Here is a 14,802-nt window from a genome sequence, read left to right on the forward strand (position 1 = left end):
TTCATTTACTGCGGGGCAGTTTGGGCTTCCCCAAGATGATGGGAGGGGGGGGAAACCAGTTCCCCATTGAAAGGGGGATTGTCCAAATTGAATAGCAATTGTCTGATATAAGGGAAAAACCGCATTGATCAAAGCTGATTGCTTTTGGACGTTCCGGCGATCGTGCTGGGAACGATGCAACAACCTTCGTATCAGTTTCGCTTTTATTATACGAAAAAGGCGAATCTACATGCGTTGATCGAAAAAGGTTGAATATTTGGCTTTTGAAAATCAGGCAAATTAAATACACACGCCACCCCCGTTCGTAACTTGTAGATATTATGATTTTGACGTGATATAAAGTTTTAAAAATGAGTGACGGTCTCGAGAAGCCGCCGGAAAAAATCCTTTTGCGGATATTCACAAAAAGTCAACATACATACATACATTTTCGCTTTTATATATATATATATTACTATTAAAGAAATTTTATTTTAAAAAAACTGACAGCGCTTTAAAAGCATTTTTAGCATTTCATTTTCAGAGGAGATAATTACATGAAAACTTCTCGTATCAAATGGCACTGATGTTGAAAAGATATTACACTTTGATCTTGGTCAAAAGGCCAAGGAGCCATAAAAAATGATTTTTGTAGCTAGGCAATTTTAAATGAATAAAAAAAATCTAATATCTATCTATCAACTTATAGTTTTTTTAAAATTGTAATTTATTCATTCATACCAATAATATATTGGGGTCTGCATTTGCACTTGACATAAACTCTATGCTTGGAGCGTTCAATCTGTATTTATAAAGTTGGGTCATTTTCTGCTTTAACAGTGAGATTAAAACCTCAAATTCATACGCACAAAAGAACAATACCTGTTTAATATATTTATATGCATGTAATTTACATTGTGAGGTTAACTAATTTGCATATTGCCCTTTAGAAATGCAGTTCATTAATTTACTGTTGTGGAATTTTTGAGATAAGCATTGATAATTTGGATTATTCAGACTAATATCCTCATCTTGGTTGTTATTCTCAGTACTTTGGCTCACGTAATTTATGATTATCTACTTTTGGCTGTCAAGCTTGGAAATTTACGCCAAATTTCGAAACAACTTTTTATTTAATCTTTGGAAGTAGTTCTCATTCCATCAGCAATAAGCAATTTATTAGTGTTGCCTGTAGTGAGAATTGAACCTTCAACCTTCAGAAGACTGTCGCATAGAACTGATTATTACTTAACAATTTATCTGTTGTTCCACATGTTTTTAATTAACTACTAGCATTTCAGCCCAGCATTGCCTGGGTGTTTGGAGGTGTATGTTGAGCAAAAAAAAAAAATAGAATAAAAAAAGCAATCAATTTTTTTAACTTTGACCCCTATTTTGACCCTGTAACATTGTTTTAGGCTCAAATCAAGTTAAGTTAGATCCATGCCCAAGGAACCTATATCTAAAATTTTAAGTGTTTAGACCCAAAATTGGCGGAGGGGTTTGGTAGAGTTTTCAAAAGTCAAATCGTTGAACTTTGACCTCTTAACAGCCAAATTTATGGCTGAAAACGGATTACAAAGATTTTCCCAAATCTCAATACCCTGTATATCAAATTTTGAGTCTGTAGACTGAAAATTGACAGTTATTGCATAGAAAAATGTACAGACAGACACATTCACTTTTATAGATATATAGATTAGAGAAAACTACTGATAAAGGTTTCTGCATTGCACAATATCTCAACTTGTATGGTCGTGTTGTTCAGTCATTGAAAATGTCTCAAAGTGTGTTAAACATTGATGTTGATGATCCAAAGCCACAAGACCTGGAGATCAGCTGATGACAATCTGTTCTTATTAGGCAGCACAAATTACAACAGACCAAGTTAGAAATCCTTTACAAAACATTTTGACTCTGTATAAGATGCAAAAACAATAATTCCATTTTTTTTTTTTTTCTTGTTTTTTATATAATGCAATTTTTTTTTTTGTGCTGGATGCAGACTTCATTTTAAGTGAAGAATCTTTTGGATTTTTTTTTTGTGCACTTATTTGGGGAGGTGGGGCTGATTTCACCAATTACCAGCGTTTAACTAAAAATACACATGAAAAAATTAAAATTGCTTAATACATAGTTTGATGATCTAAAAATAGGGAAGTTATGACTATTTTAGTACTTTCGTGGTTGGAAATTTTTCCATCTTTAAAACGACCATATGCGTTTCGTCATGTTTTTACACTTTTTCAATAAAAATGTTATATTTTTGTTACTTGCAGAAATGAACAGTTACATGAATCTGCATTACTTAAAAAAATATTACATAGCCATTAAAAAGAGAATATTCCAAAATTCATGATTTCTTTATTAGATTATCTTGTACCTATAAATACATACACATACCTAACATTTTATATTTCCTCGTTTTTTTTTTTTTATTTTTCATCTCATTACATTTTTCTTGTATTTATTTTTTTTCAAGTCAGATTTTTTGGATACAAATGCATCCAAAAAATCTTTGACACTTTTGGAATTGCTTTTGATAAACGCACACATTTAATGAATGTAAATTATGTCGAAATTTTTTTTAGATAACTGTATAAAACACTTGTGAACAGTTAGATCTCTGGCAAACTGAACACCTACATCACATACTTAGTTTAAAGAATGGGTAATGGTAATGTTATATATTATAATCACATTTTTTTTTATCATTTGATAAATTCTATCATTCTCAAAATCAAAAGAAATATTGATCACCAAATTTAATGCATTTCATGCATTTTCTCTGCTTTTTTTTTTCTAGTAATCACAATTTTTTTTTTTTTTTTTTTTTTTTTTCAGGAGATGGAAAATTATCAAATCTGGATTTTGTTCATATCAGATTTTTACACAGAAGTTCTTCATTTAATAAACAAGATTATTATCAAATGTTAGGAGTTTCAAGAAATGCTGACCAAAAAGAAATAAAAAAGGCCTATTATCAGGTAATTCTTGTTCTGTTTTCTTATTTATGAAACAATATTTGTTTGTTTATTCATATGAGTACCATCATATTATGCAAAATCTAAAACAAAAACAATGTTCCCTACAAAACAACCAAACTAAACACCATGAATAAATATTTAGGACACAAAGATCTTGAAGCTAAAAACGGTTTCCAAAATTATGGAATTCAATATTAAATGACCTGAAAAGGTTGATATGCCGTTAAACAATCAAACAAAACTTATGAATTTGGTCTACACTGACAATAGGAGTAGAGATACAGAATATAAATGTATTAAATAATTCACGCTATGTAAATGTATTAAATAATTCACGCTATGTAAATGTATTAAATAATTCACGCTATGTAAATGTATTAAATAATTCACGCTATGTAAATGTATTAAATAATTCACGCTATGTAAATGTATTAAATAATTCACGCTATGTAAATGTATTAAATAATTCACGCTATGTAAATGTATTAAATAATTCACGCTATGTAAATGTATTAAATAATTCACGCTATGTAAATGTATTAAATAATTCACGCTATGTAAATGTATTAAATAATTCACGCTATGTAAATGTATTAAATAATTCACGCTATGTAAATGTATTAAATAATTCACGCTATGTAAATGTATTAAATAATTCACGCTATGTAAATGTATTAAATAATTCACGCTATGTAAATGTATTAAATAATTCACGCTATGTAAATGTATTAAATAATTCACGCTATGTAAATGTATTAAATAATTCACGCTATGTAAATGTATTAAATAATTCACGCTATGTAAATGTATTAAATAATTCACGCTATGTAAATGTATTAAATAATTCACGCTATGTAAATGTATTAAATAATTCACGCTATGTAAATGTATTAAATAATTCACGCTATGTAAATGTATTAAATAATTCACGCTATGTAAATGTATTAAATAATTCACGCTATGTAAATGTATTAAATAATTCACGCTATGTAAATGTATTAAATAATTCACGCTATGTAAATGTATTAAATAATTCACGCTATGTAAATGTATTAAATAATTCACGCTATGTAAATGTATTAAATAATTCACGCTATGTAAATGTATTAAATAATTCACGCTATGTAAATGTATTAAATAATTCACGCTATGTAAATGTATTAAATAATTCACGCTATGTAAATGTATTAAATAATTCACGCTATGTAAATGTATTAAATAATTCACGCTATGTAAATGTATTAAATAATTCACGCTATGTAAATGTATTAAATAATTCACGCTATGTAAATGTATTAAATAATTCACGCTATGTAAATGTATTAAATAATTCACGCTATGTAAATGTATTAAATAATTCACGCTATGTAAATGTATTAAATAATTCACGCTATGTAAATGTATTAAATAATTCACGCTATGTAAATGTATTAAATAATTCACGCTATGTAAATGTATTAAATAATTCACGCTATGTAAATGTATTAAATAATTCACGCTATGTAAATGTATTAAATAATTCACGCTATGTAAATGTATTAAATAATTCACGCTATGTAAATGTATTAAATAATTCACGCTATGTAAATGTATTAAATAATTCACGCTATGTAAATGTATTAAATAATTCACGCTATGTAAATGTATTAAATAATTCACGCTATGTAAATGTATTAAATAATTCACGCTATGTAAATGTATTAAATAATTCACGCTATGTAAATGTATTAAATAATTCACGCTATGTAAATGTATTAAATAATTCACGCTATGTAAATGTATTAAAGATAAAGTGCTAAAAATAAGGCAGCACAAGAAGAAATGAAGAGAAAAAATGCAAGAAATAAATGAAAGAATTGTATAGAACGTTGTAAATTCATTTCCGACACACTTTGTACCTGTAAACAAGACTGATGCCACTAACAATTTAGGTCAGCAACACACAAGCTCTTATACTGGTGTGATGATTCACCCTGGCTGGGTTGAGCCAGCTTTTTTCTTCAAAGAGGTTTCTAGGAATTCAGACGTGGTCACCGGTTACTTGTATGTTTTCCATTTCAGTCTTATGCAATTTGTCATCCTCTGCCAGGATTTTATTCACAGCTGGAAAAATTATCCTGGAATCTTTTTATTGATGGACCTTCAAAATATCATGATAATCCCCTTGAGTTTTAGGGAAAGAGAAATCACATGTAGCTTGATCAAGTGAATAGGATGATTTTTCTGGCATTATTCTTTTCAATCAGGAATTAATGAATGCCCTTAGTGTTATGATTAGGTGCATTGTCATGGTGAAGAAATATAAAGAAAATCATGTGGATAAATAATGCAATGGTTTCAGGACACTAAGCTTAGTAATATACTTCCAGCATATGTGAACATCGTCTTCTAAATAATCCATCTTTCGAGTGGTGCTCATCCCCTCACTTTTCTGACATATCTTGTATGTAATTGTTGTTACTAGGAGAGTTGGATGAATATAGAAATCTTTTTGTTGCTCAGTTTTGACTTCTATGCATAGTGTATTTTTTTAAATCTAGCTTTTTAAATGGTTTAATAAAAAACTTTTTAACAGTATAAAAACAATGCAGTGCTTTGAAAATAATATACGAAAAACTGTAGGGATCCTTTACACAAAACGAGAAATAATTTGTTACAAACTAAATAATCCATCTGCCCAAACACTGACCAGCAACTCCAATCCAAGGCAGTTTTAAATAAACCGGACACTTGGACAAACCCAGGCCTATAAGAGAATTGTATTTTTCTACTTGATTATTAATAGTATAATTAATCAAATTCTCCAGATAACCATTACGGATGACAATGTTTTTCATAGTATTCAATTTGTGTTGGCGTTTGTTCTGTAACAAAGTGTTTCCCATCTGTTGTTACAGTTGGTTTTTGGTGTAAAATCTGCATTCCCCTGGTCACAAAGGATAGTTTACCTTTCATCACACAAAGCAATGTTTTTAATGAATTCAATTGTCAGTGAACTGCTGACTATGTGGGTTGAACCTCCTTGAATTTGCGGATATGCATCAACCAACATATACCGGCAAAAATTAGACTGGGCAAACCACGTTGCTTTCGTCTCCTTCTGCCTCTGACTCTTCCATTGTCCAACTTCTAATTGAAAATCCAGCTTATGCCAATGCCTATAAAACGAATTGTTTCAGGGCTGACTATCAAAATCATTTAAAAATTTTGGGGCAGTCTCAATTTTTTTCATGCAGCCCTTTGCTTTGTCAACAGCATTTGTTAAATCATTAGACTTGCTCGGTTATATTTTAATAGTTCCCATACTCCCACCATCTCAGTTGTACATATATTTTATATTATTGTATATATATTTAACACGAATTCCCATTCACCTTTTCTTTCTTTTTTTTTTTCTTGTATATCCCCAAATATTTGCACTTGCCTGACAATTTAATTCGTTTTTTACATCTTTTAATGGACCAATGACTCCTGATGAGTTTATTAGTGAAAGTAAAGTTTTTTTGGTATAGTATTTTCAAAGCACATGTATATCAGGAGCGGAGATGGGACTAGTGCCACTTGTGCCTAGCACCGCCAATAACTCGGTCAATGTTATTCAAAATGGATTAGAAATCATCCATTAATTTCAAGCAAACATACTTAGTCTGATCTCAATTAAATTACGTATCTATTCAAGTTTCGGTAACTAATAGCCAAAAGTTCATAAATATATCTGGGAATAATACAACAATGCTGTTTTGAATGGATGGTCTTTGTCCGGCCACCGTCAGATCCACTGAACATCCCATAAAAGCGGCTATAATGTTGAACACGTGTAATCCGTGCCAAGCACAAGAACCGTCATAATAACAGTAATGTTAGAAATATCTCGCTTTAAAGCCGTAGAAAATGGCAAAATGAAGTCAAAGTACCGTGCTCAAAAAATTGAGCACAATGTAACTGCTGATGCCTGTCTTGTGAAGAGGGAGAGGGACCGAGAGAGAGGAGGATAGCATACATAGTGTAGATTATAGCCACCGCCATCGTCATCCCTTTTGGTTAAACGCCGTGTTTTAGTTTGTTTTTTCACTAACAGATCTGTATTTCTTTAATGAATGTTGCATATATTACATTCTATAACTAAAATTTGTTTATTTGAATACATTTTCAACAAATAATCTTAATTTTAAGCGAAATTGAAACTACTAGCTGTGTCTGCATATATTGTGGATCTATAGACACATTGTACGCATAAACACATGAAAAACGATTACTACTGCTGCTGCAAGCAAACGCATATGTAGTAGTACGAATAACTGTTTGTAAACATAACCATGCGTATATATGAAATTGTAAATATTAGTGATGAAGTTATTGTTTCATTAATTAAGAACAGGTTTTGAATGAGAGTGAATTTGTCTTTTTTTTTTATTGAGGAATGTTTTTTTTGTGAATTTTGAATCGTAGAAATCTACGAAAAATATGGGTGTTAAGTCATTTTATATTAATACTAAGAAAAACCCCTCAAACCAATGAACCTTCGTAGAATTCTGTAGTGGTACGTAAATACTTTTGTAATTTTTTTTTCATAAAGGTCCTGTATGTAACTTTTGCTGCATCCATCATTTCACAACTATTTAAACTTTATTCATCAATATTACCTTTTCTTCTATGGGAAAATTTAATCGCCATGCTGAAAATCGCTTCACTACATTCAATTTTACCATGGACTTTATTTACGAATTCTTTGTATCTTAGAATTTTGGATAAATTAAAATTTTCAATGTTCTCAGTGTTTCCACGGATAACTTCAACTGGTCAAGATATTGTGTTTCAAGATTCATCAGATGGAATTTACATTTTGGAAGTTCCCTGTATTTTGCGTATAACATCACTTGGACTAATTTTCTTGTGTTTCATGGGTAAGTAGATTATTCTCTAAAACATTAAAAAAAAAAAAAAAAAGTTATATTGCATTTGCTGTTAATGATCTGGATTTAAAATTAGATATAATGGAAATGGATATTGTGTTAGACCTGAAAGATAGATTGTTTGGCCAGAGAAATGTAGCCGAGAAGAGAGAAATTATCAAAGTTGGATGCCCAACTCCTTTATTGGTGAATAAGGTTAGAACCTGTTTGTTCCAATCCAAATGGTTTAATGACATTGACTGGTTATGTGCGAGTAAATCTGAGGAAAAACTCTATTGTTGGTCTTGCTTGCTTTTCACGCCTAAATCAGGACAATCATGGACTGATACTGGCTATACTGATTATAGGCATATTTTGGATGACTGCAAAATTCGTTCGAAATCAATGACGCATTTGAACAATTATAAGCATTTAAAAACATTTGGCATGTATGACATAGTCACTGCTATTAGTGAATCAGCCAAACTTGAAAGAGAAAGGAAAAATTGGTCAAATAAAATAGACAATATCTGAAACACCTGATAAATGCAATATTATATCTTTGCAAACAAGAACTACCATTGCACGGACATGATGAAGGGGAAGATAGTCTTAACAAAGGTAATTATTGAGAATTATTGCAGTGTTTCTCTAAAATTGACAGTGCGTTTGCATCAAAACTTTCCGCCAAAGAACGCTTTAGGCAATTTCCAGGTGTTTCCAGAACACCACAGAATGAAATTATATCTGCAATTGATAACGTGATTGCTGATGTTATTTACACTGAAATTTAAAGTGCCCCCCCCCCCATTTCAGTGCAGGCTGATGAAACAACTGACTGTGCAATGCATGTACAGCTTTCGATCATTGTTAGGTATGTGAATGGATGCAAAATTATTGAACGATTCCTTGGATTTCATGACGTGAGCGATGACAAGAGCCACAAGATTAGCTGATGTAATCGAGAATTCTTTAAATTCCTTTGATGATGCAAAATCAAAATTGGTTTGCCAAACTTATGATGGAGCAGTCGTGATGGCAGGTGAACGGAGTGCGAGAGAGGGGATTTAAATACGCCGATTTCAGCCATTCTTATGCCCATAAACTTAATTTAGCTTTGAGTAAAAGTATGGAAAAAGTTAACGGCGTTAAAATATTTTTTTCACATTTACACAGCTTAAGTAAATTCACATCATCTAGTACGAAACGGAAGAGTGTGTTCCAAAAATTTGAAATTAGCATCTCATCTTTGTGTGCTACCAGATGGTTTTATAAATCAAGAACTGTATCCGCTATAAAAGACGATCGTCAAAAAATAATGAACGCACTCGAAAATATTCTCGAACATGGCGAAATATGGGATGAAGCAACACTAAGTGAAACTGACAATTGTCAAAATTGAATGAGTTCCCTTTCATGTTTTTTAACTGTTTTTATGTCATTCTTTCTGAAGCAGAGAAACTATTTGACATTTTACAGTGCAGAAAACTCGACGTGAAATATGTTCAAGATAAAATACATGATTTTATTCAATCAAACAATTGTGACAATGAACATTATGAAAATATGATCCAACAAACGATGACAAACATGGAGATATCTGACGAATCACACACTCCACCACAAAAAGAAATAGGGGAAATCGAATCAACTACAAAAGTGTATATTTTGAAACGATTCAAGACATTTCATCACTAAAGGAACGATTTGCCAATATAGGAGACTTTTCATATTTTGAATTGCTCAATGTGAAGAAGTTTGAAGTTTTTTCCTGTACATTCCCTAAGCAACATATAGATGCATTGCAGAAAAAAATACCCTGGTATTTTTTACCTAAAATTCTTGACAAGTGAGCTTAGGTATTTGTATTCTGACAATGATTTCAAAAAATGTACCTCAAATAAAGCTATTTTGGAGATGCTTCATGAACTCAATTTTTTGTCTGCAATATCTGAGACTGATACAATTTTTCCTTACCATTTCCGCTACTTCAGTTTCAAATGAAAGAAGTTTCTCAACCTTGGACAGAATACAATCATTTTTGAGATGCACTATAGCTGAGGATCGACTTTCATCCCAAATTTCAATTGAGAAGCAAATGCTTAAAGACTTAGAGCAAAGAAATGAATTGCACAATAAGGTAATAGAAAAATTTGCGGCCAAACCAAGACGCCTGGAGTTTATGCTCAAATGAGATAACCCTCCCCAAAACGTGCTTTACCTGCAGACACGCCCATTCAAAGGCGTTTATAGACAAACACTAGCTGTGAAATGATGCAGCAAAGAAAGTTACAGAATCTTTATGAAAAAAAATTACAAAAGTATTTACGTACTATTACAGAATTCTACGAAGGTTCCGAGGTTTGAGGTTTTTCTTACTAATAATATAAAATGAGATTGTTGGACTGACTCCCTCATCTTGGTTGTTATAGTCACAACGTTTCGGCCGTTTTTTGCTCCGGCCTTCATCAGGTGTTTTGTATCGAACTGAGGAACCGTTTGTTAAGAGTCTCAAACCCAACCCTTTATTATTATTACGGGGGTAGCGTGTTCGGACATAGTTGCTGATTCTGTTTTGAATGTTACTTTTCACTGCCTTCGTTCAGGATTGAACTCGGTACCTTTGGGTAACTGTAAACTTTGATACAACATCTAGGACCACTCGGCCATATGTCACTAGGACAATTCTTAGTTCTCTCTGTTTATTATTTTTACTTCATCCCATAGGGGGCGATGGTCCCCCCCCCCCTCCATCCAGAGCATGGTTTTAAGACATCCGTATATCGCAAGCCTACCTTCACCGGACAATACCTTAACTTCAGCTCCCACCACCCATACAATATCAAACATGGAATTGCACGCTGCCTACAACATCGAGCAGAGACAATAAGTAGGAACACCATTACATACCACCAAGAAATGGTCAGGTTGAAGAATACCCTCCGTCGTAACAACTACCCCGATAGCATACTATCCACCAGACGTGTTAATAGTATAAGAGAGGAGAATGAAACCCCAAACCCACCAACGGTCTTCCTACCATACATACTAGGCATCTCTGAAAAGATTCAGAGAATATGTGCCCCCTACAACATCAGGACGTTATTCAAGAGCAAGTCAACACTCAGACGACACCTAGTATGAGTGAAGCCCCGCATGGAGAACATGACCAAGAACTGCATATACTCCATCCCATGCAGTTGCAGAAAGGTTTACACGCCGCCCCCTCAAAGTAAGGGTGGAAGAACACCAAAAAGCGGTAACTAAAGGGGAGACGGAAAAATCGGGTATAGCCAACCATGTCTGGATGGAGAGGGGGGACCATCGCCCCCTATCGGATGAAGTAAAAATAATAAACAGAAAGATCCACTGGAAAATGAGCAAACTTAAAGAAACAGCTCACATGCTCGGACATAACAACCTACTGAGCAAACCAAGCGTAGAGCTGAATGCAATTTGAACACCTCTAATAGAGAGAAAACCTTTAATAACATAGGTTTAACATTAACAAAAACCAACTAAGAATTGTCCTGACATATGGCAGAGTGGTCCTAGATCAAAGTTTACAGTTACCCAAAGGTGCTGAGTTCAATCCTGAACGAAGACAGTGAAAAGTAACATTCAAAACAGAGAATCAGCAACTATGTCCCAGAGCCAAGCTGGAGTCCGAACACGGTACCCCCGTAATAATAATAAAGGGTTGGGTTCGAGACTCCTAACAAACGGTTTCCCAGTTCGATACAAAACACCTGACGAAGGCCGGAAGGCAAAATGGCCGAAATGTTGTGACTATAACAACCAAGATGAGGAAGTCAGTCTGACAATCTCAATAAATGAAAACACCTCATCTCAAAAATACAGACAATTAATATAAAATGACATAGAACCCATATTTTTTTGTAGATTTCTAGGATTCAAAATTCATGAATAAACCATTCCTTAATAAAAAAACAAAAACGATTGTGAAGTGCTAATAAAAAATCTTTTAATTATTTTATAATTCCATGAGACAAATGAGCTGGAGAGTTGTCGACTTAATTGCTAACCTGTTTAGTTGTCATTGTCATCAATTTCTTTATTCTAGTAAAGCTAGTTATTATTTTTCTCGTCATAGAAATGAACATCTTTCTTCTATACTTTTTGAAAGAGGGAAAAAAATTATCTTATCTACTGTATTAACAAGACTATAAATTATATAGCATCTTGATTGTTTACAAAAAAACACCATGCAAGGTACATTAGTCAATCTGTGCTATACAATGGAGAATCATGCAATAGCAACTATGATGACTTACTTTGGGTCCACGGACCACGGGTTGGGAACTGAAGTTGACAGAGGGTGTGTTGGGGGGGGCACGAGTAGCAATAATAGGCTAGAGTCACCACTGATATATATAATTAGTTTTGATCTTGTTACCATATGTTAGGTTCAATATAATAATGAATACGGAATTATCTCTATAATATGTAATCTGCATGAATTATAGTTTCATATTTAAGTGCATTGTATGACCGGGCAACACCAGGTGGCCTGCTAATGTATATAATCCCAAGTTAATATTTTCCAGAGATGAAGCAACCAATGAAGTTTTAACAAGGTTAATGCGTTTTTCCCCTCTCTATTTTGATACATACTTTGTATTCTTCCCCTTTTTCCTTTGTCTTCTTCCTTTTCAAATACATTAAATGTTTTATTCTGAATATCGCATGATCTGACTTGCTGATTATTTCGTGCTGTAAACTTTTGTATAATTTTCATTACGGACTTCACTTTTGTATAAGCAATATTGCCTGAAGAGGCCTCTAGTTACTTGTAATTGGCTAACAGAAACATACTCCCGAATGTGTAGCGACATATCAGTGCTTATGTAAAATAAAAAGTATGTACATATAGCGACAAAAGACGTTTTCCATGTTTTGAATTTAATTAGTCTTTGGGGAGTGGAGTTGCCTATAAACACTACAATAAGTATTTTTTTTTTTTTTTTTTTTTTTTTTTTTTTTCAGACTTTACATATCTCCATTTCCTTTTTTTTTCTTCAAATTCTTTTTCATTCCATATAAAAACTTTCTAACAGTTTTTTTGAGGAACATATATTTGTTTAGTGGTCTTCTGCTATTCAATCAAAATGTATAAGATGTACTCATAAAAAAATAAATGAATAAAAACTAAGGGTGAATTTTTTTACATAGGCATCACCACATATCAAAGCCAAGAGGTCACTCGAGGATAAGGGTTAAAGAGTGTACAGTAGAAATTGGACAATATAGTAACCGTTAGTAATGGAGATTCGGTAAATTTGTTAACTTATATGGAATGGCACATCAAACACTTGTTTACATTAGACTTGAAGATAACCATATTGTAGTCAGCTGGAAAGTAGAAAAACGGAAGACAATTCTATAGGCGTGCAGTTCTAAGAAAGAAGCTTTGCTCATGAAATCTACGTTTAGGTTTAGGCACAGATAAAGAGTGGGGGAAATTAGTGATAGTGTTTTCTGCCAGACGGGTGTTTCTTGTGAAAGTTTGGCGAGGGGGGGGGCATAGAATGGAGCTCAGCCGAGCACTTGCCATGAAAATAACGATAAAACAAACTCGCAACATCTCTTCTGTGAGAAAGAGGTTGCAGGGAAGAGAAAAGGACATCCCCCACAAGGCTACAAAGTCTATTTTGAACTCTATCAAGGCAGGATAAGTCCTTTCTAGCAACTCCTGCCCAGATGTGGCAACAGTACTCCATCCTTGGACGTACCTGGCCCTTATATAGATAGAGAATTGCATCAGCAGTGAGATATCTACTGGATCGATAAAAGGATCCCACCATTTTTCCAGCGGCCTTGGCAATGGATTTAATGTATGTGTTCCATTTAAGATTAGGAGTAAAGGTCAAGCCCAGAAGCTTGTTAAAACATGAGACCTCCCCAAGACGAGAGCCACTCATTTCAATTGATGCCAGATGGGGATCCGAGCGTTGATGATGTAAAGATAAAAGCTTGGTTTTAGATGCATTAAAAGTAACAAGCCACCTCTTTCCCCATTGTACCACTTGCTCAAGATCAGAGGAGAGAGAATCAGAGAACTTGGTTGTTTATGGTCTTAGATGTGCTACCATAGATAGTAGTGTTATCAGCGTAGATGTCTACGAATGATGTAAGGATGTGATTTGGAAGATCATTAATATAGATCAGAAAGAGAGTTGGGCCCAGGATGGACCCCTGAGGGACTCCAGCATTAATACTAAGAGTTTTTGATTTCTGCACATCAACCACTACTCTTATGAACCTATCAGAGAGAAATGATTTAATAATTGAGAAGACATTTCCAGCTATACAGTAGCTGGAGATCTTGTGAAATAAACCTTTATGCCATACTCTATCAAAGGCCTTTGATATGTCAAGAGCAATTGCCCTAGAAAGGTAGCCTCCGTCGAGAGACTCGCTAATCTTATGAGATCTTATGAGATATAACTGTAAGCACATCTGCTGCAGAACGGAAACCATATTGCATGTCACTAGGAAGGTTATTTTTGCTGAGATGGTTGATTACTTCTCTATTTAACACAAATTTCAGCAACTTACTCATGACGCACAGGAGACTTATTGGCTTGAACTGAGAGGGGGATGAATGATCGCCTGAATTCTTAAATACAGGGCATACTGATGAGATTTTCCAGGGTGATGGGAAGCAATTCTCCTTAAGACAACGTTTAAACAGTTTTGTAAGGATGGGCGCACGTTCTGGTTGAAGTCTTTTGAATCTTTTCGAATACTGTCAGAGCCGGTTGCTTTACTGGAATCAAGGTTTATGTTTAGCTTGGCAACATCATGTACAAATATTTGTATATCACATCGCATGTTTTCTGATACAGGAGGAAATATTGGAGGTTGGTAACCTTGGTCGCAAAGGTTAGAATTAGCTGCAAAGTTCTTGGCAAAGAGTTTGG

The 14,802-nt window shown here is 33.5% G+C and overlaps 1 protein-coding gene across 2 annotated transcripts in view; it reads left to right on the forward strand.

Moving 5' to 3' along the window:
• Nucleotides 1–14,802, forward strand: part of LOC145259147 (dnaJ homolog l(2)tid, mitochondrial-like) — a 90,898-nt gene that overhangs the window by 21,090 nt on the left and 55,006 nt on the right. For both annotated transcript variants that reach the window (XM_080116850.1, XM_080116851.1), the window contains exon 2: nucleotides 2,824–2,966. In XM_080116850.1, the coding sequence (XP_079972976.1) occupies nucleotides 2,824–2,966 (143 nt within the window). The remainder of the gene's footprint in view (nucleotides 1–2,823; nucleotides 2,967–14,802) is intronic.

Source organism: Euprymna scolopes, chromosome 34 (genome assembly GCF_053919585.1).
Source record: "Euprymna scolopes isolate OS-2025 chromosome 34, ASM5391958v1, whole genome shotgun sequence".
NCBI classification, from domain to species: Eukaryota; Metazoa; Mollusca; class Cephalopoda; order Sepiida; family Sepiolidae; genus Euprymna; species Euprymna scolopes.